This window comes from Ursus arctos, unplaced genomic scaffold (genome assembly GCF_023065955.2).
Source record: "Ursus arctos isolate Adak ecotype North America unplaced genomic scaffold, UrsArc2.0 scaffold_22, whole genome shotgun sequence".
NCBI lineage: Eukaryota > Metazoa > Chordata > Mammalia > Carnivora > Ursidae > Ursus > Ursus arctos.
The window spans coordinates 39908055-39934333 of NW_026622897.1; the positions used below are offsets into that span (position 1 = coordinate 39908055).

A 26279-nucleotide genomic window follows, 5' to 3' on the forward strand; every position below is an offset into this window, starting at 1 on the left:
ACTGTGAGGTATTATAATATTTTCTTTAATAATAACTATTTAAAGCAAAGATAGTCACAATGTACTATGTGTTTATGACATATGTAAAAGTGAAATGACAACAACGACCCCAGACATAGGAAAGAGGAATTAGGACTATGATCAGGTTTTGATATCACATGTAAAGAGGCATAGAATTACTGAAGGTGGAATGCCTTGGAGATATTGCAGGTTAGGATCTGAACAACTGCCATAAAACCAATATTGCAATAAAGTGAGTCAAATGAATTTTTTGGTTCCCTCACAGCTATAAAAGTTAGATTTACTTTCTACTGTAGTCTTCTAAGTGTGCGATAGCTTTATGTCTAAAAAAATTTGTATATTTTAATAAAAGATTATTTCATTGCTGAAAAATGCTAACCATCATCTAAGCTTTCAGCAAGTCATAATCTGTCATCACAGAGCACCATAACAAATATAATAGTAATGGTAAAGTTAGAAACACTGTGAGACTGATGGTCCCCTGAATTGAGATGGATATCTAGCAGACCATCCTAAACACCCACAAAATCAGCCTGAGACATAGGAAGATACATGTGGATCTCTACAAACAAACATCTCCGGCACTTGGTATTGAGGTATGAAGCAGGGAGCTGTGAATCTGCGCAGATATTGGAAGATAAACAGAAGGGGGAGGGTACCGGGAAGCAGTAGCCTCGGGTACCGGGAAGCAGTAGCCTCCTGTGATGGGGAGCCGGCCGGCTTGAGGACCGGTAGCAGTGGCGAAACCAGACTAAAACTGGGAGTTCTGAGCACACACCCGAACAAGTCTGAAACCGGGAGCTGGGGAGCACACGCACGACCAGACTGAAAACCAAAGCTCTGGAGTGCGCACACTCAAACCAGACTGAAACCGGGAGCTTGGGAGCGCGCACGGGAACCGGGGGGAGGCTGGTGGTGTTAGAAGCACAAAGAGCAGAGACATGCTGGTGCTGGAAGCGAGGACTGGGAGAATGGCTGTGGGACGGACAACCCGGCATGCTGCGGAGTTTTTAGCAACACTGACAGAGATGGAGTTGGAGTGGCCAGGAGAGCTCAGTGAAGAGCAGACTGTGATCTCTCTCTTCTGAGACAGAGGCTAGGATACTGGCCACTGCTGCTCTGACTCTCAGAAGAGTCACAGAAAGCCACCAGGGAAAGCCACCAGACAACAAAAGCCCAGAAAAACCAATTTGCACTGTGCCTATTCCCACCACCCCCCAACAGGGGACAGGGCAATTCTACCCAAACAGTGTTGCCTGAGTATCAGTGCAGCAGGACCCTCCCCCAGAAGGCAGGCTGAAGAGTCAAGAAGCCCACATCCCTAAGGTCCTTATAGAACAAGTGCACCTTGCTTGGGTCCTGGTCAATAATTTGGGCTCTGTACATTGCTGCAACCACACTTCATCAAAATGACAAGGAGGAGGCACCCCCAACAAAGAAAAGAAACAGAGACTGTGGCCTGTGCCACAGAACTGAATGGATATGGATATAACCAAATTGTCAGAAATGGAGTTCAGAGTAACAATGGTCAAGATGATGTGTAGGCTTGAAAAAAAAAATTAACAAAAATATTAACAAGAATATAGAATCTCTAAGGGTGGAAATGAGGGCTAATCTGGTGGAAATTAAGAATGCTATGAATCAAATGCAGACTAAAATGGATGCTCTGATGGCCAGGGTAAATGAGGCAGAAGAAGGAATTAGTGAGTTGCAAGATGAGATGATAGAAAAGAAGAACAAAGAGGGAACATGGCTTAAAAAACTCCAATTTCAAGAAATAAGAATATGGGAGATTACTGACTCAATTAAACCTTCCCATGTTAGAATCACCCACGTCCCCGAGGGGGTGGAGAAAGAGAGAGGTCTAGAAGAGATATTTGAACAAATTCTACCAGGGAACTTCCCTAATCTAGCGAAGGAAACAAGCTTTCGCAACCAAGAGGCAGAGAGGACCCCTCCCAAGATCAATGAGAACAGACCAACACCACGTCACGTAATAGTACAATTCTCAAATCTTAGGTCCAAGGAAAAAGTCTTGAAAGAGGCCGGGGGGAGAGAATCCTCACGTACAGAGGGAGGAACATCAGAATAACATCAGCCTACCTACAGAGACCTGGCAAGCCAGGTAAACTTGGCAAGGCATATTCAGAGCACTAAGTGAGAAGAACATGCAGCCAAGGATCCTTTTTCCAGCAAGGCTGTCATTCAGAATGGATGGAGAGACAAGGACCTTCCAAGACACGCAGAAACTGAAAGAATACGTGACCACCAAGCCAGCCCTATGAGACATATTAAGGGGTGCTCTATAAAAGTAAAAAGACCCCAAGAGTGATACGGAACAGAAATTTACAACCTAAACAAACAGAGACTTCACAGGCAGCATGACATCATTAAAATCATATCTCTTAATAATCACTCTCAACATGAATGTCCTAAATGCTCCCATAAAATGCCACAGGGTTGCAGGTGGGATAAAAAGACATGATCCATCTATATGCTGTCTACAAGAGACTCATTTTGAACCTAAAGATACATCCAGACTGAAAGTGAAGGGATAGAAAACCATTTTCCATGCCGATGGACCTCAAAGGAAAGCTGGGGTAGCAATTCTCATATCAGACAGATTAGACTTTAAGCTAAAGACTGTACTTAGAGATACAGAAGGACACTATATTATTCTTAAAGTGTGTATCCAACAGGAGGATATGACAATTATAAATATCTATGCCCCCAACAGGGGAGCAGCTCGATACACAAGCCAACTCTTAACCAGAATAAAGAGACATATAGATAATAATACGTTAATAGTAGGGGACCTCAACACCGCTCTCAGCAATAGACAGATCATCTAAGCAGTAAATCAACAAAGAAACAAGAGTTTTGAATGACATCCTGGACCAGATGGACCTCATAGATATATACAGAACACTACACCCCAGAACAACAGAATACGCATTCTTTTTGAATGCACATGGAACTTCCTCTAGAAGAGACCATATACTGGGTCACAAAACAGGTCTCAACAGATACCAAAAGACTGAGATTATTCCCTGCATATTCTCAGACCACAATGCTTTGAAACTGGAACTCAATCACAAGGAAAGAAGAAGAAACTCATTTTTAAGAAACCCAAGCACCTGGAAACTAAGAACTATCCTGCTTAAGAATGATTGGGTAAAACAGGAAATTAAAGAAGAATTTAAGCAATTTATGGAAACCAATGATGATGAAAACACATCAGTCCAAAACCTATGGGCGGTCTGCAAAGGTGGTCCTAAGGGGAAAATACATAGCCATCCAAGCCTCACTCAAAAGAATAGAACCATCTAAAATGCAGTCCTTATCTTCTCACCTTAAGAAGCTGAGTTGGAACAGAAGAACAGGCCTAACCCACGCACGAGAAGGCAATTGATCAAGATTAGAGCAGAGATCAATGAATTAGAAACCAGGAGCACAGTAGAGCAGATCAACAACACTAGAAGCAGGTTCTTTGAAAGAACAAAGAAGATCGATAAGCCGCTTAAGATGGTGGAGGATTAGGGGTCCCCTTTTTCAGCTGGTCCCCTGAGCTGAGCTGGATAGGTACCAGACCATCCAGAAAACCCACGGAATCAGCCTGAGACGCAGAAAGATACATCTGGATCTCTACAACTGAACATCTTCAGCACTGATTATTGAGGTAGAAAGCGGGGAGCCGTGAATCTGCGCACAGATATCGGAAGAGAAACAGAAGGGGGAGGGAGCCTCTGCGCTCGGGCGCTGGGAAGCGACAGCCACCTGCACTGGGGAGCAGCCGGACTTGTGGACGGGCACGCACGAGAGAACAGGAGACTGTGAACCTGGGAAAGCGTGCGCGTCCAAACTGAAAACCGGCGCTCTAGTGTGCTCACTGGAATCGGACTGAGACCAAGAGCTCAGGAGTGCACCAGCGACCAGACTAAAAACCTGTGCTCCAGAGTGCCCGTGAACCAAACTGAAACAGCAGGCTCCGGAGCCCGTGCAGGGGTGGCTGGTAGCTGGCGGTGTTAGAAACACAAAGCAGAGACGTGCCGGCCCTGGAAGTGAGGGCTGGGAAGCCGGCTGCAGGGTTTTTAGCAGCACCAACAGAAACAGAGTTAAAGAGGCCAGATGAGTTCAGTGGAGAGTGGACTGCAATCTCTCTGTTCTGAGACAGACGCTAAGATACGGCCATTGCTGCTCTGACTCTCAGTACAGTCACAGAAAACCGCCAGGGAAAGCTGCCACAGAACAAAAGCCCGTAAATACCAGCTCACATTGTGCCCATCCCCATCCCCCCTCGCAGGGGACAGGGAGACTCTACCCAAACAGGGTTGCCTGAGTACCAGCATGGCAGGCCCCTCCCCCAGAAGGCAGGCTGAAAAATCAAGAAGCCCACATCCCTAACATCCCTAAAAAACAAGTGCACACTGCCTGGGTCCTGGTCAATAATTTGGGCTCTGGGTATCCCTGTAACCTCTCCTCATCAGAATGACAAGAAAGAGAAATCCCCCCCAGCAAGAAAAGATAATAAGTCTGTGGCCTGTGCCACAGAACTGATGGATATGGATATGGATATAACCAAAAGGTCAGAAATGGAGTGCAGAGTAACAATGGTCAAGATGATGTGTAGGCTTGAAAAAGGTATTAACGAAAATATTAATGAGAATATAGAATCTCTAAGGGTGGAAATGAGAGCGAATCTGGCAGAAATTAAAAGTGCTATGAATCAAATGCAGTCAAAACTAGACGTTCTGACGGCCAGGTAAATGAGGCAGAAGAACGAATTAGTGAATTGGAAGATGGGATGGTAGAAGAGAAAGGTAAAACAGAAACTTGGCTCAAAAAAATCCAATCTCAAGAATGTAGGTTACGGGAGATTACTGACTCAATGAAATGTTACAATGTCAGAATCATCGGCATCCCTGAGGGGGTGGAGAAAGAGAGAGGTTTAGAAGAGATATTTGAACAAATTGTAGCTGAAAACTTCCCCATTCTAGCAAAGGAAACAAGCATTCGTGTCCGAGAGGCAGAGAGGACCCCTCCCAAATTCAACCATGACAAACCTACGCCACGTCACGTCACGTCATAGTGCAAGTCACAAATATTAGATCCAAGAATACAGTATTGAAATTGGCCAGGGCAAGGAAATTTCTCACGTACAAAGGCAAAAATATTAGGATTACGTCAGACCTGTCTACACAGACCTGGAATGAGAGAAAGGGTTGGGGGGCATTTTTAATGCTCTTTCAGAGAAAAACATGCAGCCAAGGATCCTTTATCCAGCAAGGCTGTCATTCAGAATTGATGGAGAGATAAGGACCTGCCAGAATCACCAGTCACTGACCAATTTCATAACCACGAAACCAGCCTTACAGGAGATATTCAGGGGGGGTTCCATAAAAGTAAGAAGGCCCCAAGAGTGATACAGAACAGAAAGTTACAATCTATAGAAACAAAGACTTTACAGGCAATATGACATCATTAAAATCATATTTTTCAATAATCAGTCTCAATGTGAATAGCCTAAATGCTCCCATAAGATGCCACAGGGTTGTAGGTGGGATAGAAAGACATGACCCATCCATATGCTGTCTACAAGAGACTCATTTTGAACCTAAAGATACATCCAGACTGAAAGTGAAGGGATGGTAAACCATTTTTCATGCCAACGGACCTCAAAAGAAAGCTGGGGTAGCAATTCTCATATCAGACAGATTGGATTTTAAACTAAAGACTATAGTTAGAGGTGCAGAAGGACACTATATTATTCTTAAAGGATGTATCCAACAAGTGGATATGACAATTATAAATATCTGCGCCCCTAACAGGGGAGCAGCAAGATACACGAGACAGCTCTTAACCGGAATAAAGAGACAAATAGATAAAAATACGTTAATAGTAGGGGACCTCAACACTCCACTAGCAGCAATAGACAGATCACCTATGCAGAAAAGCAACAAAGAAACAAGAGCGTGGATGCCATACTAGACCAGATGGACTTCATAGATATATATAGAACACTACACCCCAGAACAAAAGAATACTCATTCTATTCGAATGCACATGGAACGTTCTCCAGAATAGATCACATGGTGGGCCACAAAACAGGTCTCGACTGATACCAAAAGATTGAAATCATTCCCTGCATATTCTCAGACCACAATGCATTGAAATTGGAACTCAATCACAAGGAAAAATTTGGAAGAAACTCAAACACTTGGAAACTGAGAACCATACTGCTCAAGAATGATTCGATAAACCAGGAAATCAAAAATTATTTTAAACAATTTATGGAGACCAATGAGAATGAAAACACAATGGTCCAAACCCTAAGGGACACTACAAAGGCAGTCCTAAGGGGAAAATACATAGCCCTCCAAGGCTCCCTCAAAAGAATAGAAAAATCTAAAATGCAGTTTTTATATTCTCACCTCAAGAAGCTGGAACAGGAATAGAAGATTAGGCCTAATCCATGCACGATAAAGCAGTTGATTAAGATTAGAGCAGAGATCAATGAATAAGAAACCAGGAGCACAGTAGAGCAGATCAACAGAACCAGAAGCTGGTTCTTTGAAAGATTAGATAAGATCGATAAGCCACTGGCAAGACTTATTCAAAAGAATAGAGAAAGAGAAACGACCGCAATTAACAAACTTATGAATGAAAAAGGAGAGGTCACAACCAACACCAATGAAATAGGAAGGATCATTAGAAGCTTTTATCAACAGCTTTATGCCAATAAATTAAATAATCTGAAAGAAAAGGATGCCTTCCTGGAAACCTATAAACTACCAAAACTGAAACAGGAAGAAATTGATGATTTAAACAGACCAATTAATTATGAAGAAATTGAAGCAGTGATCAAAAACCTCCCGAAAAACAAGACCCCAGGGCCTGATGGATTCCCTGGGGAATTCTACCAAACATTCAAAGAAGAAATAATACCTATTCTACTGAAGCTGTTTCAAAAAATAGAAACAGAAGGACAACTACAAAACTCATTCTATGAGGCCAGTATTACCTTGATCCCCAAACCACACAAAGACCCCCTCAAAAAGGAGAATTACAGACCGATTTCCCTAATGAATATGGACGCCAAAATCCTCGACAAGATCCTGGCTAATAGAATCCAACAGCACATTAAAAGGATTATCCATCAGAACCAAGTGGGATTCATCCTTGGGATGCAAGGATGGTTCAACATTCACAAATCTATCAGTGTGATACATCATACCAACAAGAAAAGTGTCAAGAACCATAGGATCCTCTCAATAGTTGCAGAAAAAGCATTCGACAAAATACAGCATCCTTTCCTGATTAAAAGCCTTCAGAGTGTAGGGATAGAGGGGACATTCCTCAATCTCATAAAAACCATCTATGAAAAGCCTAGAGTGAATACCATTCTCAAAGGGGAAAAGCTGGAAGCCTTTCCCTTAAGATCAGGAACACGACAAGGATGCCCACTCTCTCCATTATCATTTAACATAGTACTAGAAGTCCTTGCAACAGCAATCAGACAAGAAAAAGGGACAAAAGGTCTCCAAATTGGCAAAGAAGAAGTCAAACTGTCTCTCCTCACAGATGACATGATACTTTATATGGAAAACCCAAAAGGATCCACCCCAAACTACTAGAAGTTATAGAGCAATTCAGTAATGTGGCGAGATACAAATCCAATGCTCAGAAATCAGTGGCATTTCTATACATGAACAATGAGGCTGAAGAAAGAGAGATTAGGGAATCCATTCCATTTAGAGTAGCACCAAAAATCATATGTTATCTCCGAATTAACTTAACCAGAGAGGTAAAGGACCTATATTCTAGAAACTACAGATCACTCTTGAAAGACATTGAAGAAGACACAAAAAGATGGAAAAATATTCCGTGCTCATGGATCAGAAGAATTAACATAGTTAAAATGTCTATGCTACCCAGAGCAATCTACACTTTCAATGCCATCCTGATCAAAATACCAAGGACATTTTTCAAGGAACTGGAACAAACAGCCCTTAAATTTGTGTGGAACCAGAAAAGGCCCCGAATTACCAAGGAATTGTTGAAAAGGAAAAACAAAGCTGGGGGCATCATGTTGCCAGATTTCAAGCTATACTACAAAGCTGTGATCACAGAGACAGCATGGTACTGGCACAAAAACAGACACATAGACCAATGGAACAGAATAGGAAACCCAGAAATGGACCCTCGGCTCTTTGGACAACTAATCTTTGATGAAACAGAAAAAAAAATCCAGTGGAAAAAAGAGAGTTTCTTCAATAAATGGTGCTGGGAACATTGGGCAGCTACATGCAAAAGAATGAAACTTGAGCACTCTCTCACACCATACACAAAGATAAACGCCAAATGGATGAAAGACCCTGATGTGAGACAGGAATCCATCAAAATCCTAGAGGAGAACATAGGCAGCAACCTCTACGACATCGACCACAGGAACTTCTTTCATGACACATCTCCAAAGGCAAGAGAAACAAAAGAAAAAATGCACTGTGGGACTTCATCAAGATAAAAATCTTCTGCACAGCCAAGGAAACCGTCAAAAAAAACTAAGAGGCAGCCCATGGAATGGGAGAAGATATTTGCAAATGACACTACAGATAAAACACTGGTATCCAAGATCTACAAAGAACTTCTCAAAGTCAATACACAAGAAACAAATAAACAAATCATAAAATGGGCAGAAGATATGAACAGACACTTTTGCAATGAGGACATACAAATGGCTAACAGACACATGAAAAAATGTTCAAAATCTTTAGCCATCAGGGAAATTCAAATCAAAACCACAATGAGATAACACCTTACACCAGTTAGAATGGCAAAAATGGACAAGGCAGGAAACAGCAAATGTTGGAGAGGATGTGGAGAAAGGGGATCCCTCTTACATTGTTGGTGGGAATGCAAGTTGGTACAGCCACTTTGGAAAACAGTGTGGAGGTCCCCTAAAAAAGTTAAAAATTGAGCTACCCTATGATCCAGCAATTGCACTACTAGGGATTTAACCTAAGGATACAGACATAGTGAAGAGAAGGGCGTTATGCACCTCAGTGTTCACAGCAGCATTGTCCACAATAGCTAAATCGTGGAAGGAGCTGAGATGCCCTTCAACAGATGACTGGATTAAGAAGATGTGGTCCATATATAGAATGGAATATTACTCATCTATCAAAAAGAACGATTTCTCAACATTTGCTGAAACATGGACGGGACTGGAGGAGATAATGCTTAGCGAAATAAGTCAAGCAGAGAAGGACAATTACCATAGGTTTCATTCATTTGTGGTATATAAGAAGTAGGAAGATCAGTAGGAGAAGAAGGGGCAGAAGAAAGGGGGGGTAATCAGAAGGCGGAATGAACCATGAGAGACTATGGACTCTGGGAAACAAACTCTGAGGGCTTCAGAGGGGAGAGGGTGGGGGAATGGGATAGGGTGGAGATGGGTAGTAAGGAGGGCATGTATTGCATGTTGCATTGGGTGTTATACGCAAGTAATGAATTATGGAACTTTACATCAAAAACTAGTGATGTACTGTATGGTGACTAACATAATATATATATATTAAAGATTGATAAGCCACTGTCCATACTTATTCAAAAGAATAGAAAAGGGACCCAAATAAATAAAATTATGATTAAAATGGGAGAGAACACGACCAACACCAAGGAAATAGAAACAATCATTAGAAACTATTATCAACAACTACACGCCAATAAATTAAACAACCTGGATGAAATGGATGCCTTCCTAGAAACCTATAAACTACCAAGACTGAAACAGGAAGACATTGATTATCTAAACAGACCGATTAATCATGAAGAGAATGAAGCAGTGATCAAAAACGAGTGTCCAGGGACTGACGGATTCCCCTGGGAGTTCTAGCAAACATTCAAAGAACAAATAATACCTATTCTCCTGAAGCTGTTTCAAAAAATAGAAACAGATGGAAAACTAACAAACTCATTTTATGAGGCCACTATTACCTTGATCCCAAAACCAGACAAAGACCCCATGAAAAAGGAGAATTACAGATCGATATCCCTGAGGAATATGGATGCCAAAATTCTCAAGAAGATCCTAGCTAATAGGATCCAACAGTACATTAAAAGATTTATCCATCGAGACCAAGTGGGATTCATCCCTGGGATGCAAGGGTGGTTCAACATTCACAAATCAATCAGTGTGATAGATCACACTAAGAAGAGAAGAGACAAGAACCATATGATCCGTTCAACTGATGCAGAAAAAGCATTTGACAAAATACAGCATCCTTTCCTGATTAAAACCCTTCAGGGTGTAGGGATAGAGGGTACATTCCTCAATTTCATAAAAACATCTATGAAAAGCCTACAGCAAATATCGTTCTCAATGGGGAAAAGTTGAAAGCATTTCCTTTAAGAGCAGGAGCACGACAAGGATGCCCACTCTCGCCATTTTTGTTCAACATAGTACTAGAAGTCCTGGCAACAGCAATCAGACCACAAAAAAGAATAAAAGGTATTCCAATTAGCAAAGAAGAAGTCAAACGCTCTTTCTTCACAGATGACATGATACTTTATGTGGAAAACCCAAAAGACTCCACCCCCAAATTACTAGAACTCATAGAACAATTCAGTAATGTGGCAGGATACAAAAATCAATGTTCAGAAATCAGTTGCATTTCTATACACGAACAATGAGACTGAAGAAAGAGAAAGTAGGGAATTGATTCCATTTACAATAGCACCAAAAATCATAAGATATCTCAGAATAAACTTAACCAGAGAGATGAAGGATCTATACTCCAGAAACTACAGAACACTGCTGAAAGACATGGAAGAAGACACGAAAAGATGGAAAAACAGTCCATGCTCATGGGTCGGAAGAATAAAGATAGTTAAAATGTCTATGCTGCCCAGAGCAAACTATACTTTCAATGCCATCCCATTCAAAATACCAATGACATTTTTCAAAGCGCTGGAACAAACAATCCTAAAATCGTGTGGAACCAGAAAAGACCCCGCATCGCCAAGGAAATGTTGGAAAAGAAAAACAAAGCTGGGGGCATCACGTTGCCTGATTGCAAGCTATACTACAAAGCTGTGATCACAAAGACAGCATGGTGCTGGCCCAAAAACAGACACATAGACCAATGGAACAGAATAGAGACTCCAGAAATGGGCCCTCGGCCCTATGGTCAACTCATCTTTGACAAAGCAGGAAAAAACATCCAGGGGAAAAAAGATAGTCTCTTCAATAAACGGTGCTGGGAAAATTGGACAGCTATTTACAAAAGAGTGAAACTTTTCCGCTCTCAGACAAAGATAAACTCCAAGTGGAAGAAAGACCTCGATGTGAGACAGGAATGCATCAAAATCATAGAGGAGAACATAGGCTGTAACCTCTTTGACATCAGCCACAGCATCTTCTTTCATGACATGTCTCAAAGGCAAGAGAAACAAAAGAAAAAATGAACTTGTGGGACTTCATCAAGATTAAAATTTTCTGCACAGCCAAGGAAACAAAGGAAAGACAAAGGAAAACAAAGAGACAACCCAGAGAGTGGGAGAAGATATTTGCAAATGAAACTAGAGATAAAAGGCTGATATCCAAGATGTATAAAGAACTTCTCAAACTCAATACATGAGAAACAAATAATCAAGTCAAAAAATGGGCAGAAGATATGAACAGACACTTTTCCAATGAAGACATATCAATGGCTAACAGACACATGAAAAAAATGTTCAAAATCATTAGCCATCAGGGAAATTCAAATCAAAACCACCTTGAGATTCCACCTTATGCCAGTTAGAATGACAAAAATTGGCAAGGCAAGAAACAATAAATGTTGGAGAGGATGTGCAGAAAGGGGAACCCTCTTATACTGTTGGTGGGAATGCAAGTTGGTACAGCCACTTTGGAAAACAGTGTGGAGGTCCCTCAAAAAGTTAAAAATAGAGCTACCCTATGACCCAGCAATTGCACTACTGGGTATTTACCCCAACGGTACGGACGTAGTGAAGAGAAGGGCCATATGCACCCCAATGTTCACAGCAGCATTGTGCACAATAGCTAAATTGTGGAAGGAGGTGAGATGCCCTTCCACAGACGAATGGATTAAGAAGATGTGGTCCATATATGCAACGGAATATTACTCAGCCGTCAGAAAGAACGATTACCCAACATTTTCACCAATATGGATGTGACTGGAGGAGATTATGCTAAGTGAAATAAGTCAGGCAGAGAAAGACAATTATCATATGGTTTCACTCATTTGTGGAACATAAGGAATAGCAGGGAGATCGGTAGGAGAAGGAAGGGAAGAATGAAGGGTGGGTAAACAGAAGGGGGAATGAACCTCAAGAGACTATAGACTCTGGGAAACAAACTGAGGGTTTCAGAGGGGAGGGGGTGGGGAATTGGGCTAGGCTGGTGATGGGTATTAAGGAGGGCACGTATTGCATGGAGCACTGGGTGTTATACGCAAACAATGGATCATGGAACACTACATCAAAAACTAAGGATGTACTGTATGGTGACTAACATAACATTAAAAAAAAGAAAAACTCTGTGAGAATGACTAAAATGTTGACACACAGACATGAAATGAGCAGATGTTATTGGAAAAAATAGTGCTGATAGACTTGCTGGACAAAAGGCTGCCACATCTTCAATTTGTAAATATCTCAGTATCTGTGCTCTGCAAGAAAATGAGGATGCCTGTATTTTAAACTCTAAGGCAGACACTAAAAATAATTAAAATAGAGGTATAAATAATGAGTGAGTCACATGAAGCAGTAAAATGAAACTTGAAAAGTACAGGCATAGACTTCCAGTTTCTGGTACAACATGTGAGAAGCTCTGAAATCACACTGCATCCCAAGAAGTAAAAAGCCAAAACACTGAAAAATCAACCAGTCTTCTTAGGTTCATTAGAGAGTGAGATCACTCTTCTTAGGTACAATTGGAGAGTCACATAGGCAGATACAGAGAGTGTCAGTTTACCAGAGAAGAAATTCACCAGCAGAACTGTCCATGGGACATGGTGCTGGGGTAAGAAAACCTGCACTGCAGTTGATGAATGGCTAGAGGCTTGGTGTGCAGAAGCCCAAGAGTTAAAAACTCTAGGGGGACCCACTCATAGGAAGAACCCACACTTTTGTGAGTTTTACCTCTAAGAATTTCACCAGGTCCTCACAGTGAATATTGGGGGAAAAAACTGCTGCTGCTTTGGCAGGGGGGCGGGGGGGAAAGTAACCATTTGGAAGTATATCAGAACATTCTGTTCTTCTTAAAGAGGACTGTCCTCCTTAAAAGGAGAAACTATTTAACCAGAGCCAACCTCCCTGGGAGAAAGGATGACCGAAGTCCAGCCACCTCTAGACATCAATCTGTTTCAAACAAAGAGGGGAACAGAGAAGCACTGCTGACCTCTACTGCCCATGGACACAGGATCACTAAGAGACCGACCTACTCAGAAGTTTACAGAATGCATCTCCTCCCCCCCCACCCCCTTACTAGCACGTTGCTAAAGGCCTATTTACTACAATTCCTTTTACCTAGTATATCATGTCAGCCTTTCATCAAGAAATTACAAGGCACACTAACTAGAAAAAAACAGTTTGAAGAGATTGAAGAGGCATTGGAATCAGAGTCAGATATCACAAGAATGGTGGACATATAAGGTGAGAAATTTAAATTTTATTTGTATGTATTTATTTCTTATTTTTTTATTTTTAACATTGATTATTTATTTATTTATTTATTTATTTATTTATTTATTTTTAAAGTTCCATGACTTATTACTTGTGTAAAACACCCAGTGCACCATGCAATATGTGCCCTCCTTAATACCCATCACCAGCCTATCCCATTTCCCCCCCTCCCATCTGAAGCCCTCAGTTTGTTTCCCAGAATCCATAGTCTCTCATGGTTCAATCCCTCTTCTGTTTATCCCACCTTGCTTCTTCCCTTTTCTCTCCTACCGATCCTCCAACTTCTTATGTTCCATAAATGAGTGAAACCATATGATAATTGTCTTTCTCTGCTTGACTTATCCGTATCACCAAGGAATTGTTGAAAAGGAAAAACAAAGCTGGGGGCATCACGTTGCCTGATTTCAAGCTGTACTACAAAGCTGTGATCACAAAGACAGCATGGTACTGGCATGGAAACAGACACATAGACCAATGGAACAGAATAGAGAACCCAGAAAGGGACCCTTGGCTCTTTGGGCAACTAATCTTTGACAAAGCAAGAAAAAACATCCAGTGGAAAAAAAGACAGTCTCTTCAATAAATGGTGCTGGGATCATTGGACAGCTATATGGAAAAGAATGAAACTTGACCACTCTCTCACACCATACACAAAAATAAACTCCAAATGGATGAAAGACCTCCATGTGAGACAGGAATCCATCAAAATCCTAGAGGAGAACATAGGCAGCAACCTCTTTGACATTGGCCACAGCAACTTCCTTCATGACACATCTCCAAAAGCAAGAGAAACAAAAGAAAAAATGCACTTGTGGGACTTCATCAAGATAAAAAGCTTTTGCACAGCCAAGGAAACAGTCAAAGAAACTAAGAGGCAGCCCACGGAATGGGAGAAGATATTTGCAAATGACACTACAGATGAAACACTGGTGTCCAAGATCTACAAAGAACTTCTCAAAGTCAATACACGAGAAACAAATAAACAAATCAAAAAATGGGCAGAAGATATGAACAGACACTTTTCCAATGAAGACATACAAATGGCTAACAGACACATGAAAAAATGTTCAAAATCTTTAGCCATCAGGGAAATTCAAATCAAAACCACAATGAGATATCACCTTACACCAGTTAGAATGGCAAAAATGGACAAGGCAGGAAACAGCAAATGTTAGAGAGGATGTGGAGAAAGGGGATCCCTCTTACATTGTTGGTGGGAATGCAAGATGGTACAGCCACTTTGGAAAACAGTGTGGAGGTCCCCTAAAAAGTTAAAAATTGAGCTACCCTGTGATCCAGCAATTGCACTACTGGGGATTTACCCCAAAGATACAGATGTAGTGAAGAGAATGGCCATATGCACCCCAATGTTCATAGCAGCATTGTTCACAATAGCTAAATCGTGGAAGGAGCCGAGAGGCCCTTCAACGGATGACCGGATTAGGAAGAAGTGGTCCATATATAGAATGGAATATTACTCATCTATCAAAAAGAACGATTTCTCAACATTTGCTGCAACATGGATGGGACTGGAGGAGATAATGCTAAGCGAGAAATTTATATTTTAAAACATATGATTAATATGCTAAGGGCTTTAATGGAAACAGTAGACAATATACAAGAACAGATAATGAAGCAGGGAGACAAAAGTGCTAAGAAAGTATTTCAAAGAATGTTAGAGGTGAAAATAATGTAACATAAATGAAGAATGCTTTTGATGGGCTCATTAGTATACTAGACATTCTTGAGGAATAGGAACTTGAGGATATATCGATAGAAATACCTAAATTTAGAAGCAAAGAGGAAAAGGAAAGCAAATAACCCCAAGAATACCCAATAACTGTAGGACAACTACAAAACCATAACATACCTGTGATGGGAATACCAGAAGGAGAAGAAAGGAACAAGCAATATCTGAAGTAATACTGATTGAGAATTCTCCAAAATTAATGTTAGGCACCAAACTACACATCAGGAAGCTCAGAGAACACCAAGCAGAATAAATTACAAAAAATGTAATATTTAAACTAAAAAAATCCAATATAAAGAATAAATCTTGAAATCAGTCAGGAGAAAAAAAATGTCTTACTGACATAGAATCAAAGTATATCCGACTTTTCTTCAGGAGCCATGCAGGCAAGAAGAGAGTAGAGTGAAATATTTAAAACACTGACAGAAAATAAACACAAACCTAGAAATATGTATACTGCCCAATCATCACTTAAAAGTGAAGGAGAAATAAAGACTTTCTCAGATTCAAATTAAAAAAAGGAAGAATGAGGGGCACCTGGGTGGCTTAGTTGGTTAAGCATCTGCCTCTGGCTCATGGCATGATCTCAGGGTCCTGAGATTGGGCCCTAGGTTGGGCTCCCTGCTTAGCGGGGAGTCTGCTTCTCCTTCTACCTCTGCCCCCCACCCCCATTCGTGCTCACACACAAACACACACACACACACACACACACACACACTCTCTCTCTCTCTCTCTCTCCCTCTCTCTCTCTCCAATAAAAAAATAAATAAAATCTTTTTTTAAAAAGGACAGAATGAAAAAAAAACTAAGGGGATATATAGCCAGGATCTCCACCTTGTAAGGAATGTTAAAAGAAGTTCTTTTAGACAGATGGAAGGTGAAAAAAACCAGAAACTAAGGTCTGGATAAAGAAGAGACTCAGTAATAAGAAAACAACTTAAAAATGGACAAAACCTCTGACAGACACCTCCCTACAGAAGATATGTGTATAGCAAATTCAACATTGTGTGTCATTAGGGATTTGCAAATTAAAACAATTAAGGGGCCCAACATGGAATACTGACAACATCGAATGTTGATAAAGAGGTGGAGCAACAGGAACTCTCATTCACTGATGTTGGGAAATGCAGAATGGTATAAGCAGTTTGGAAGAGTTTGAGAGTACTCTTCCAGCAATTGTGCTCCTTGGTATTTACCCAAATAAATAAAAATCTTATGTCTGCACAAAACTCTGCACATGTTTATAGTAGCTTTATTAATAACTGCCAAAACTTGGAAGCAATCAAGATGTCCTTAGGTAAGTGAATGGATAAATACACTTTAGGATATCCGGACAGTGGAATAGTACTCAACACTGTAGAGAAGGAGCTGTCAATCCATGAAAAGATAAGGAGAGAACTTAAAGGTATATTACTAAGTGAAGGAGGCCACTATGAAAAAACTACGTGCTATGTGAATCCAACTATATGCCATTCTGGGAAAGGCAAAACTATGGAGACAGCAAGAAAAAAAAATATCAGTGTTTTCCAGGGGTTGTGGTGAGGAAAGTGATGAATAGGTGAAGTACAGAGGATTTCTAGGGCAGTAATACTATTCTGTATGATACTACAATAGGGGATACATGTCATTATGTATTTGTTATAACCCATAGAATGTACAACACTAAGAGTGACTCCTCATGTAAATTACAGACTTTGGGTGCTAATGATGTGTCCACGTAGATTAATCAATTGTAACAAGTGTGCCACTCTGGCTGGGCTCTCTATAGTAGAAAAGGTTGTAAGTGTGTGGTATACAGGAACTCTTTGTACTTTGTCCTGAAATTTTTTTTTTTTGTGAACTTAAAACTTCTCTGAAAATAGTTTATTTTAAAAAATGAAAAAGGTGGAAATTTGATCTCTTCTAAACAGTTTTATATTTTAGAATGTCCACTTAATTTGCTCAGCATAATATTCTCTAGCTCCATCCATGTAACGAACTGGAATTTAAATAAAAACGTATAAAAAAATATGCCCACTTAATCTCAAGAAGGCAGAAAAGAGTAAGTGGGAAAGAGAGAAAAATGGAAAACAGACATCAAATGTTACATTTTAATTTAATTATGTCAATAACTATGATAAATATGAATGCTTTCAGCTCACCAGTTAAAAAACAAAGATTGTCAGAATGCATAAAACATAATCTGGTGGGGCGCCTGGGTGGCTCAGTCGTTAAGCGTCTGCCTTCGGCTCAGGGCATCATCCCAGGGTCCTGGGATCGAGCCCTGCATCTGGCTCCCTGCTCCGCTGGGAGCCTGCTTCTTCCTCTCCCACTCCCCCTGCTTGTGTTCCCTCTCTCACTGGCTGTCTCTCTCTCTGTGTCAAATGAATAAATAAAATCTTTTTAAAAAAAATCATAATCTGAAATTCTGTGCAGTCTACAATAAACCTACTCTAAGTGTAAAGCCCTAGGTTGAACGTAAAAGGATAAGAAAGAGACACAGGAACCCTAATCTAAAGAAAGCTGGAGTAGCTCTGTTAATTTTAAAGAAGACATAGGAACAAGGAAGAAAGTTTAGGATTAAGAAAGTATTACACAGTGATATGGAGGTCAACTATCTAAGAATACATAGAAATCCTAAGTGTGTATGAATGAAACAAAAGAATTTCATGATGCATGAAGCAAAAACTGATATACACAAAAAGAGAAAAAGAGAAATTCACTAATATCTTTGGAGATTTCAACATTCCTCTTTCAGTAATTAATAAAATAAGTTGGTAGAAAATTATAAGGATACGGACACCCTAAAGAGCACTACCAACTGACTGGGCTTAACAAATATTTATAAATCAGTCCACCCAACAACACAGACTATATGTTTTCCCAAATGTACATGAAACATGAATCAAGATAGATTGCATGGTGCACTGGGTGTTATACGCAACTAATGAAGCATCAAACTTTACATCAAAAACCAGGAATGTACTGTATGGTGACTAACATAATATAATAAAAAACATTTAAAAAAAAGATAGATCATATTCTGGGCAAAGCCCAGACAAAGCCTTACATGTTTAAAACAATAGAAATCTTACAAAGTATGTTCTTAGACCAGAATGGGAATTAGCTATATAAAAGATATCAGGAAAATCTCAAGATACTGAAAATTAAAAAAAAAAAAAAGCATACTAATCCATTGGTCAAAGAAAGAACCATAAAATACAAGGAGCTCCCATAGGCATAATCTGGGATCATTTGAGAATGGAATAAGTAATACTATTAATGAAGTATAACCCACTGAATAGAATAGGAACCCATATACATCCATGCTACTAGAATGCCAACTAATAAACAGAAACGAAGGGCAGTGGATGGGGGATGGGTTAAATAGGTGATGGGGATTAAGGAGGGCACTTGTGATGAGCACTGGGTGTTATATGTAAGTGATGAATCACCAAATTCTATTCCTGAAACTAATACTATACTATATGTTAACTGACTAGAATTTAAATAAAAATTTTGAAAGAAAGAAAGAAAGAAAGAAAGAAAGAAAGAAAGAAAGAAAGGAAGGAAGAAGAATCACAAGAGAAATTTTAAAATATGTTAACTTCAATGAAAAATGTCAAAATTTTGGGATACAGATAAATTAGTTCTTAGTGGAAAAATTATAGCATTAGATGCACATATGCGTGTGCATATGTGGAAAGGAAAGATCTAAAACCAATAATGTAAGGTTCAATTTAAACTAGAGAAATAAAAGCAGGTTATACATAGAGCAAACAGAAATGAGAAACTAATAAAAGTTACAGCAGAAATGAGTGAAGTTGAAAACAGAAAGACAATTGAGAAAACAATTGATTCCAAAATCAAACAAAAACTGTACAAGAAAGCATATTCCTTTTTTTTTCCTCTCTCTCTGCCAGCTCAACTTCAAGCACTTTACTTTTTTAAAAATTTTTATTTTATTATGTTATGTTAGTGGCCATACAGTACATCATTAGTTTTTGATGTAGTGTTCCATGATTCATTGTTTGAGTATAACACCCAATGCTCCATGCAATATGTGCCTGGCTAACCCATCCCCCCCCCCTCCTCTGAAACCCTCAGTTTGTTTCCCGGAGTCCATAGTCTCTCATGGTCCATCTCCCCTTCTGATTCCCACCCACCCTTCATTTTTCCTTCCCTTCTCCTGATTTCCTCCATGCTATTCCTTATGTTCCACATGTAAGTGAAACAATATGATAATCGTCTTTCTCTGCTTGACTTATTTCACTTAGTATAATCCCCTCCAGTTCCATCCATGTCGATGCAAATGGTGGGTATTCAACCTTTCTGATGGCTTGAGTATATATGAACCACAACTTCTTTATCCATTTCTCTGTTGAAGGGCATCTTGGCTCCTTCCACAGTTTGGCTATTGTGGACATTGCTGCTGTGACCATTGGGATGCATGTGGCCCTTCTTTTCACTACATCTGTATCTTTGAGGTAAATACCCAGTAGGGCAATTGCTGGGTCATAGGGTAGCTCTATTTTTAACTTTTTGAGGAACCTCCACACTGTTTTCCAAAGTGGCTGTAATAACTCCACATCCTCTCCAACATTTGTTTCTTGCCTTGTCAGTTTTGTCCACTCTCACCTCTATTTTTCAGCATAGTACTAGAAGTCCTAGCAACAGCAATAAGACAACAAAAAGAAATAAAAGGTATCCAAATTGGCAAGGAAGAAGTCAAATTCTCCCTCTTCACAGATGACATGATACTTTATGTGGAAAACACAAAAGACTCCACCCCAAAATTACTAGAACTCATATAGCAATTCAGGAATGGCCAGGATACAAAATCAATGCACAGAAATCAGTTGCTTTCCAATACACTAACAATGTAACTGTAGAAAGAAAGTTAGGGAGTCAATTCCATTTAAATAGCTCCAAACACCACAAGAATCCTTGGACTAAACCTAACCAAAGAGGTAGAGGATCTATACTCTAGAAACTACAGAACACTTGTGAAAGAAACTGAAGAAGACACAAAAAGTTGGAAAAACATTCCATGCTCATGGATCGGAAGACTAAGCATTGTTAAAATGTCTATGCTCCCCAGAGCAATCTATACTTTCAACGCCTGTCGCAATCAAAATACTGATGGCATTTTCCAAAGTGCTGGAACAAACAATCCTAAAATTCGTGTGGAACCAGAAAAGACCTCGAGTCGCCAAGGAAATGTTTAAAAAGAAAAACAAAGCTGCGGGCATCACTTTGCCTCATTTCAAGCTATATTGCAAAGCTGTGATCAGCAGGACAGCATGGTACTGGCACAAAAACAGACACATAGATCAACGGAACAGAATAGAGAGCCCAGATATGGACCCTCAACTCCATGGTCAACTAATCTTCAACAAAGCAGGAAAGAATATCCAATGGAAAAAAGACAGTCTCTTCAATAAATGGTGCTGGGAAAATTGGACAGCTATATACAGAAGAATGAAACTCGACCATTCTCTTACACCATACACAAAGATAAACTCTAAATGGATGAAAGACCTCAATGTGTGACAGGAATCCATCAAAATCATAGAGTCGAATATAGGCAGTAACCTCTTCGACATCAGCTACAGCAACTTCTTTCATGACACATCTCCAAAGGCAAGGGAAACAAAAGCAAAAATGAACTTGTGGGACTTCATCAAGAAAAAAAAGCTTCTGCACAGCAAAGGAAACAGTCAACAAAACAAAGAGGCAACCCACAGAATGGGAGAAGATATTTGTAAATGACACTACGGATAAAGGGCTGGTATCCAAGATCTATAAAGAACTTGTCAAACTCAACACCCAAAAAACAAATAATCAAGTCAAAAACCAGGCAGAAGACACAAACAGACACTTCTCTAAAGAAGACTTATGAATGGCTAACAGACACATGAAAAAATGTTCAACATCTTTAGCCATCATTGCAATTCAAATCAAAACCACATTGAGATACCACCTTACACCAGTTAGAATGGCAAGAAAGCATATTCCTAAATGCCCCTTGAATATAAAGGCAAAAATCCTTAATAAAATATTTGCAAAAAAAAAATCCCCAACAATATTTTAAAAGGTAATATAGCATGACGAAGTTTGTTTATTCACGAAAACATGAGGGTGCTTTAACATTTCAAATATAATCCATGTACATTACCTTATTAAATTGCTACAGAACAAAAACCATATCATAACAATATAAGCAGAAAACACACTCAACAAAGTACAACCTCCATTCATGATAGAAAGTCTCAGCAACCAGGAAAAGAAAGGTGCTTTCTTGACTGAATGAAGGGTTTCTATGAAAAAAACTAAAGCTGAGAGAACATTCTTAATAGTGAGAATCCAAATTCTTCTCTTGTAATTTCAGCATGATAATCGATGTCCTCTCTCACCACTTCTATTCAACATTGTACTGGAAGTCGTAGGTAGTGCAGCAAAACAAGAAAGAAAGAAAGAAAGAAAGAAAGAAAGAAAGAAAGAAAGAAAGAAAGAAAGAAAGAAAAACTTTGGACGTGTTGTGGGATCCCAGACCAGGTGGACAGTGGATGGAATGGAGGCAACCTTGGAGCAGCACTTGGAGGACACAATGAAGAATCCTTCCACTGTTGGAATCTTGCACACAGATTCACAAGGACTTAATTTGGGCTGCTGTGAGACCCTGTCAGATGAGCATGCTGGAGTCCACTGTTCTAGACTACCAAGCAGCAAGCTAACCTCAGATCCCACTGATACTCCTGTGGTGTGTCTAGAATCAGATATTGGGAGCACTATGATCCAGAAACATGACAGCATCACAGTGGCAGTGTGCAAAATGACCTCTTAACATGTCATATCAGTTCTCCAGCAGCCTGTCATAGGGGCTGCCTCCTACCTATGCTAATTATCTTGTAGAACTATTCAAGTTCCAGTAGGTAGGCCATTCATTTGGCGTGCATTGGGCACTTTTCTATTAATTTTGGAATAAGCTTCTTTTTGACACTCAATAGACCGAGTTATCAAGATATTAGTAAGAAAGGATCGTGTTTTGAAGTAGCAAGTCCAAGTCACTTTGTATATATAATTTTCATATGTTCAATAAATCTGGTTGGAGGGAAAGAAAGACAAACATTGGGAAGGAAGAAATAAAATGTATGTGCTTACAGAAGACATGATTGTGAGTGTAGAAAATCCCAAAGACTTTACTAAAAAAAAAAATCCTGGAATTAATGAATGAGTTTAGCAAGGTCACAGGACAAAGGTCAATATATAAAAGTCATCTTGATTCCTACATATTTGCAGTGAAAAAGTTGTATCTGTTGCTAGTGGGAATATAAAGTGATATAGCCACTTGGAAAACGGTTTGTCAGTTTCTCAAAAAACTAAACATGCAACTACTCTGTGATCCAGTAATCACATTCTTGGGCTTCCATGTCAGAAAAATGAAAGCTTATATTCACACGAATCCTATACACAAATGTTCATAGCAGTTTTATTTGTAATAGCCCAAAACTGGCAAAAACCCAAATGTCTTTCGATGGAGTGAATGAATAAACAATCTGTGGTACTTCCACACCCAGAATATTATTCAGCAATAAAAAGAAACAAAGTATTGATACATGAAATAAACTGGATGAACATCCAGAGAACTATGCCTAGTGAAAAAATCCAATTCTGGAGGTTACATGCTGTAAGATTCCATTTACATATTCTTGAAATGACAAAATTATATAAATGAAAAGTAGATTGGTGGTTGTCTGGAATTATGGAAGCTGGGTGGGAGGAAGTAGCAGGAGGAAAGTAGGTGTGCCAATAAAAGGGCAACATAAGGAATCCTTGCGGTGACAGAAATATTCTATATCTTGTCTGTATCAATGTCAATATCCTGCAATATTGTACTATAGCTTTTCAAAATGTTACCATTACAGGAAACTGGAAAAAATGTAATTTAGATCTCTCTGTATTGTTTCTTATAGCTCCATGATAATCTACAATTTTCTCAAAATAAAAAGTTTAATTAAAAAAAAGAAAGAAAATGTTGTATCTGAAATTTTTAAAAAACCCACATGTATAGTTTCAAAATTTGTATTTGAAATTTTTTAAAAGCCCACATTTGCAAAAACTTCAAGAAGTGAATTAACTTGATTCATAAACTCTAGAGATCTGATATACAACATTGTTACCAGTACTATCTTGTATACTTAAAAATGTGTTAAAATGGTACATTTCATGTTAAGGGTTCTTACCAGAATAAAAAAGTCAAAAACAAAAACAAGGGTCAAAAGAAACTTTCACAGGTGATGGATGGACAAGTTCATTATCATGATTTTGTTGGAAGTTTCCTATGTGAACCTATGTTGAAAATTTCCAAATTGTGCATTTTTAGTGTGTGCAGGTTACTGTATGTCAAATATATCACAGTAAATTTGTTAATTTTTTCTTATTATTTGTTCCAGTTAATATTAGTGTAATATTAGTTTCAGATGTACAATTTAGTGATTCAGCACTTCCATAAACACCCGGTGCTCAGCACAATAAGTGCACTCCTTAATGGTGATCACCTACTTGATCTAGCTTACAACCACCTCCCCTCTGAGAACTATAGAGAACAAACTGATGGTTAAGAGTCTGTTTCGTGGTTTGCCTCTCTTTTTTCCCCTATGCTCCTTTGCTTTGTTTCTTAAATCCCACATGAGTGAAATCATGTGCTATACACCATACACAAAAATAAATTCAAAATGGATTAAAGACATGTGAGACACGAAACTATTAAAATCCTAGAGGAGAAACCAGCTGTAACCTCTTTGACATCACCTGTAGCAAGTTCTTTTAAGATAGGTCTCCTCAGGCAAGAAAACAAAAGGAAAAAAATGAACTATTGGGACTTCATCAAAAAAAAAGCTTCTGTACAGTGAAGGAAACAAGCGACAAAACCAAAAGGCAACCAGTGGAATGGGGGGAGATATTTACAAATGACATATGTGATAAAGGATTAGTACTCAAGATATATAAAGAACTTATAAAAACATTCAAAAAAATGAGTAATTCAATTAAAAAATTGGGAAGACCTGAATAGACGTTTTTCCAAAGAAGACATCCAGATAGCTAACAGACACATGAAAAGATGCTCAACATCACTCATCATCAGGGAAATACAAATCAAAACAATAACAAGATATCACCTCACACCTGTCAGAATGGCTAAAATCAAAAACACAAGAAACAATAGGTGTTGGCGAGGATGTGGGGAAAGAGGAACCCTCTTGCAAGGTTGGTGTTAATGCAAACTGGTGCAGCCACTCTGGAAAACATTATGGAGTTGCCTCAAAAAGTTAAAAATAGAACTACCTTACAATCCAGCAATTGTACTACTAGGTATTTACCCAAAGGATACAAAAATACAGATTTGAAAGGATACAGACTTCCTGATGTTTATAGCGGCATTATCAACAATAGGCGAATTATGGAAACAGCCCAAATGTCCATCAACTAATGAATAGGATAAAGAAGAAGTGGTACACACACACACACACACACACACACACACACACACACACACACACTGGAATATTGCTCAGCCATAAAAAAAAGAATGAAATCTTACCATTTGCAATGATATGGATAGAGACAGAGAGTATTATACTAAGTGAAATAAGTCAGTCAGATAAAGACAAATTGTTAACTTTTAAGAAAGTAAATTAACTAGGTATAAACTTCACAAAATATGTGCGGATCAGGACAGTGGAAGGTATAATGCAATGATGAAAGGAATAAGATCCAAATTAATGGAGAAATAAACCATGTGCATAGAATGACAATTATCTCAATTTGATCTATAAATTCAGTGTAATCTCTAAGAAAATTATAGAAAATATTTTGTAGTTACAAACGAGCTGGCTCTAAAGTGTATTGTAGTACACCAAAGGAAATTGAATAGCCACAACAATCCTAAAACAACAACAACAACAAAATCACAATATTCACATTGTTGGATTTCAAAACTTACTAGAATCACCCAGAATCAAGACAATGTAGTATTGACAAAACGATAGATACATGGATCATTAGAGCCAGACAGAAGGTGGAGCAGAGACCTGCCCAGTCATGTCAGCTGATTTTTCACCAAATCGTAAAGACACTTTAATAGAGAAAGGACAACCTTCGATAAAACATCAAAAGCTCACTTCATGAAAGGAAAATTGTTAAATTTGACTTTATCTTTGATAAATAAATGAAAACTTTTGCTTTCTGGAAAGATAACATTATAAGAATATAAACCAAGCCATATTCCACGAGAAAATATATGTAGTCAAATAACTGATAAAAAATTTTATATTCAGAAGATATATACAAAAACATTTAAAACCTCAAAAATAAGAAAGCAAACTATTCAATTTTTATTTTTTAATAATATTTTTATTATATTATGTTAGTCACCATACAGTACATCCCTGGTTTTTGATGCAAAGTTCGGTGATTCATTAGTTGTGCACGACACCCAGTGCACCATGCAATACGTGCCCTCCTTACTACCCATCACCAGCCTATCCCATTCCCCCACCCCCTCCCCTCTGAAGCCCTCAGTTTGTTTCTCAGAGTCCATAGTCTCTCATGTTTCATTCCCCCTTCTGATTTTTAAAATGGGCAAAAGATACAGACATTTCACCAAGGCAGATATCTGGATGGCAAATAAGCATATGTAAATATTCTGAATCATTGGTCATCAGAGACACTGGAATTAAAACCATAATTACACACTACTATATACCTAGTACAATGGCTAAAATAAAATAAAACTGACAACACCAAATGCTGGTAAGGA

General features: G+C 39.0%; 1 protein-coding gene across 1 annotated transcript; it reads left to right on the forward strand.

Moving 5' to 3' along the window:
* The first annotated feature begins 22031 nt into the window (after positions 1-22031).
* On the forward strand, positions 22032-22304 carry LOC125281620 (ragulator complex protein LAMTOR5-like). Its single transcript, XM_048215334.1, has one exon. It carries the CDS (start codon positions 22032-22034, stop codon positions 22302-22304), a length of 273 nt encoding a protein of 90 aa, XP_048071291.1.
* The last annotated feature ends 3975 nt before the right edge of the window (positions 22305-26279 follow it).

What these genes read in the sequence shown, in the direction of transcription:
- LOC125281620 (XM_048215334.1), top strand. Translation starts at nt 22,032, where the DNA reads ATGGAGGCAACCTTGGAGCAGCACTTGGAGGACACAATGAAGAATCCT.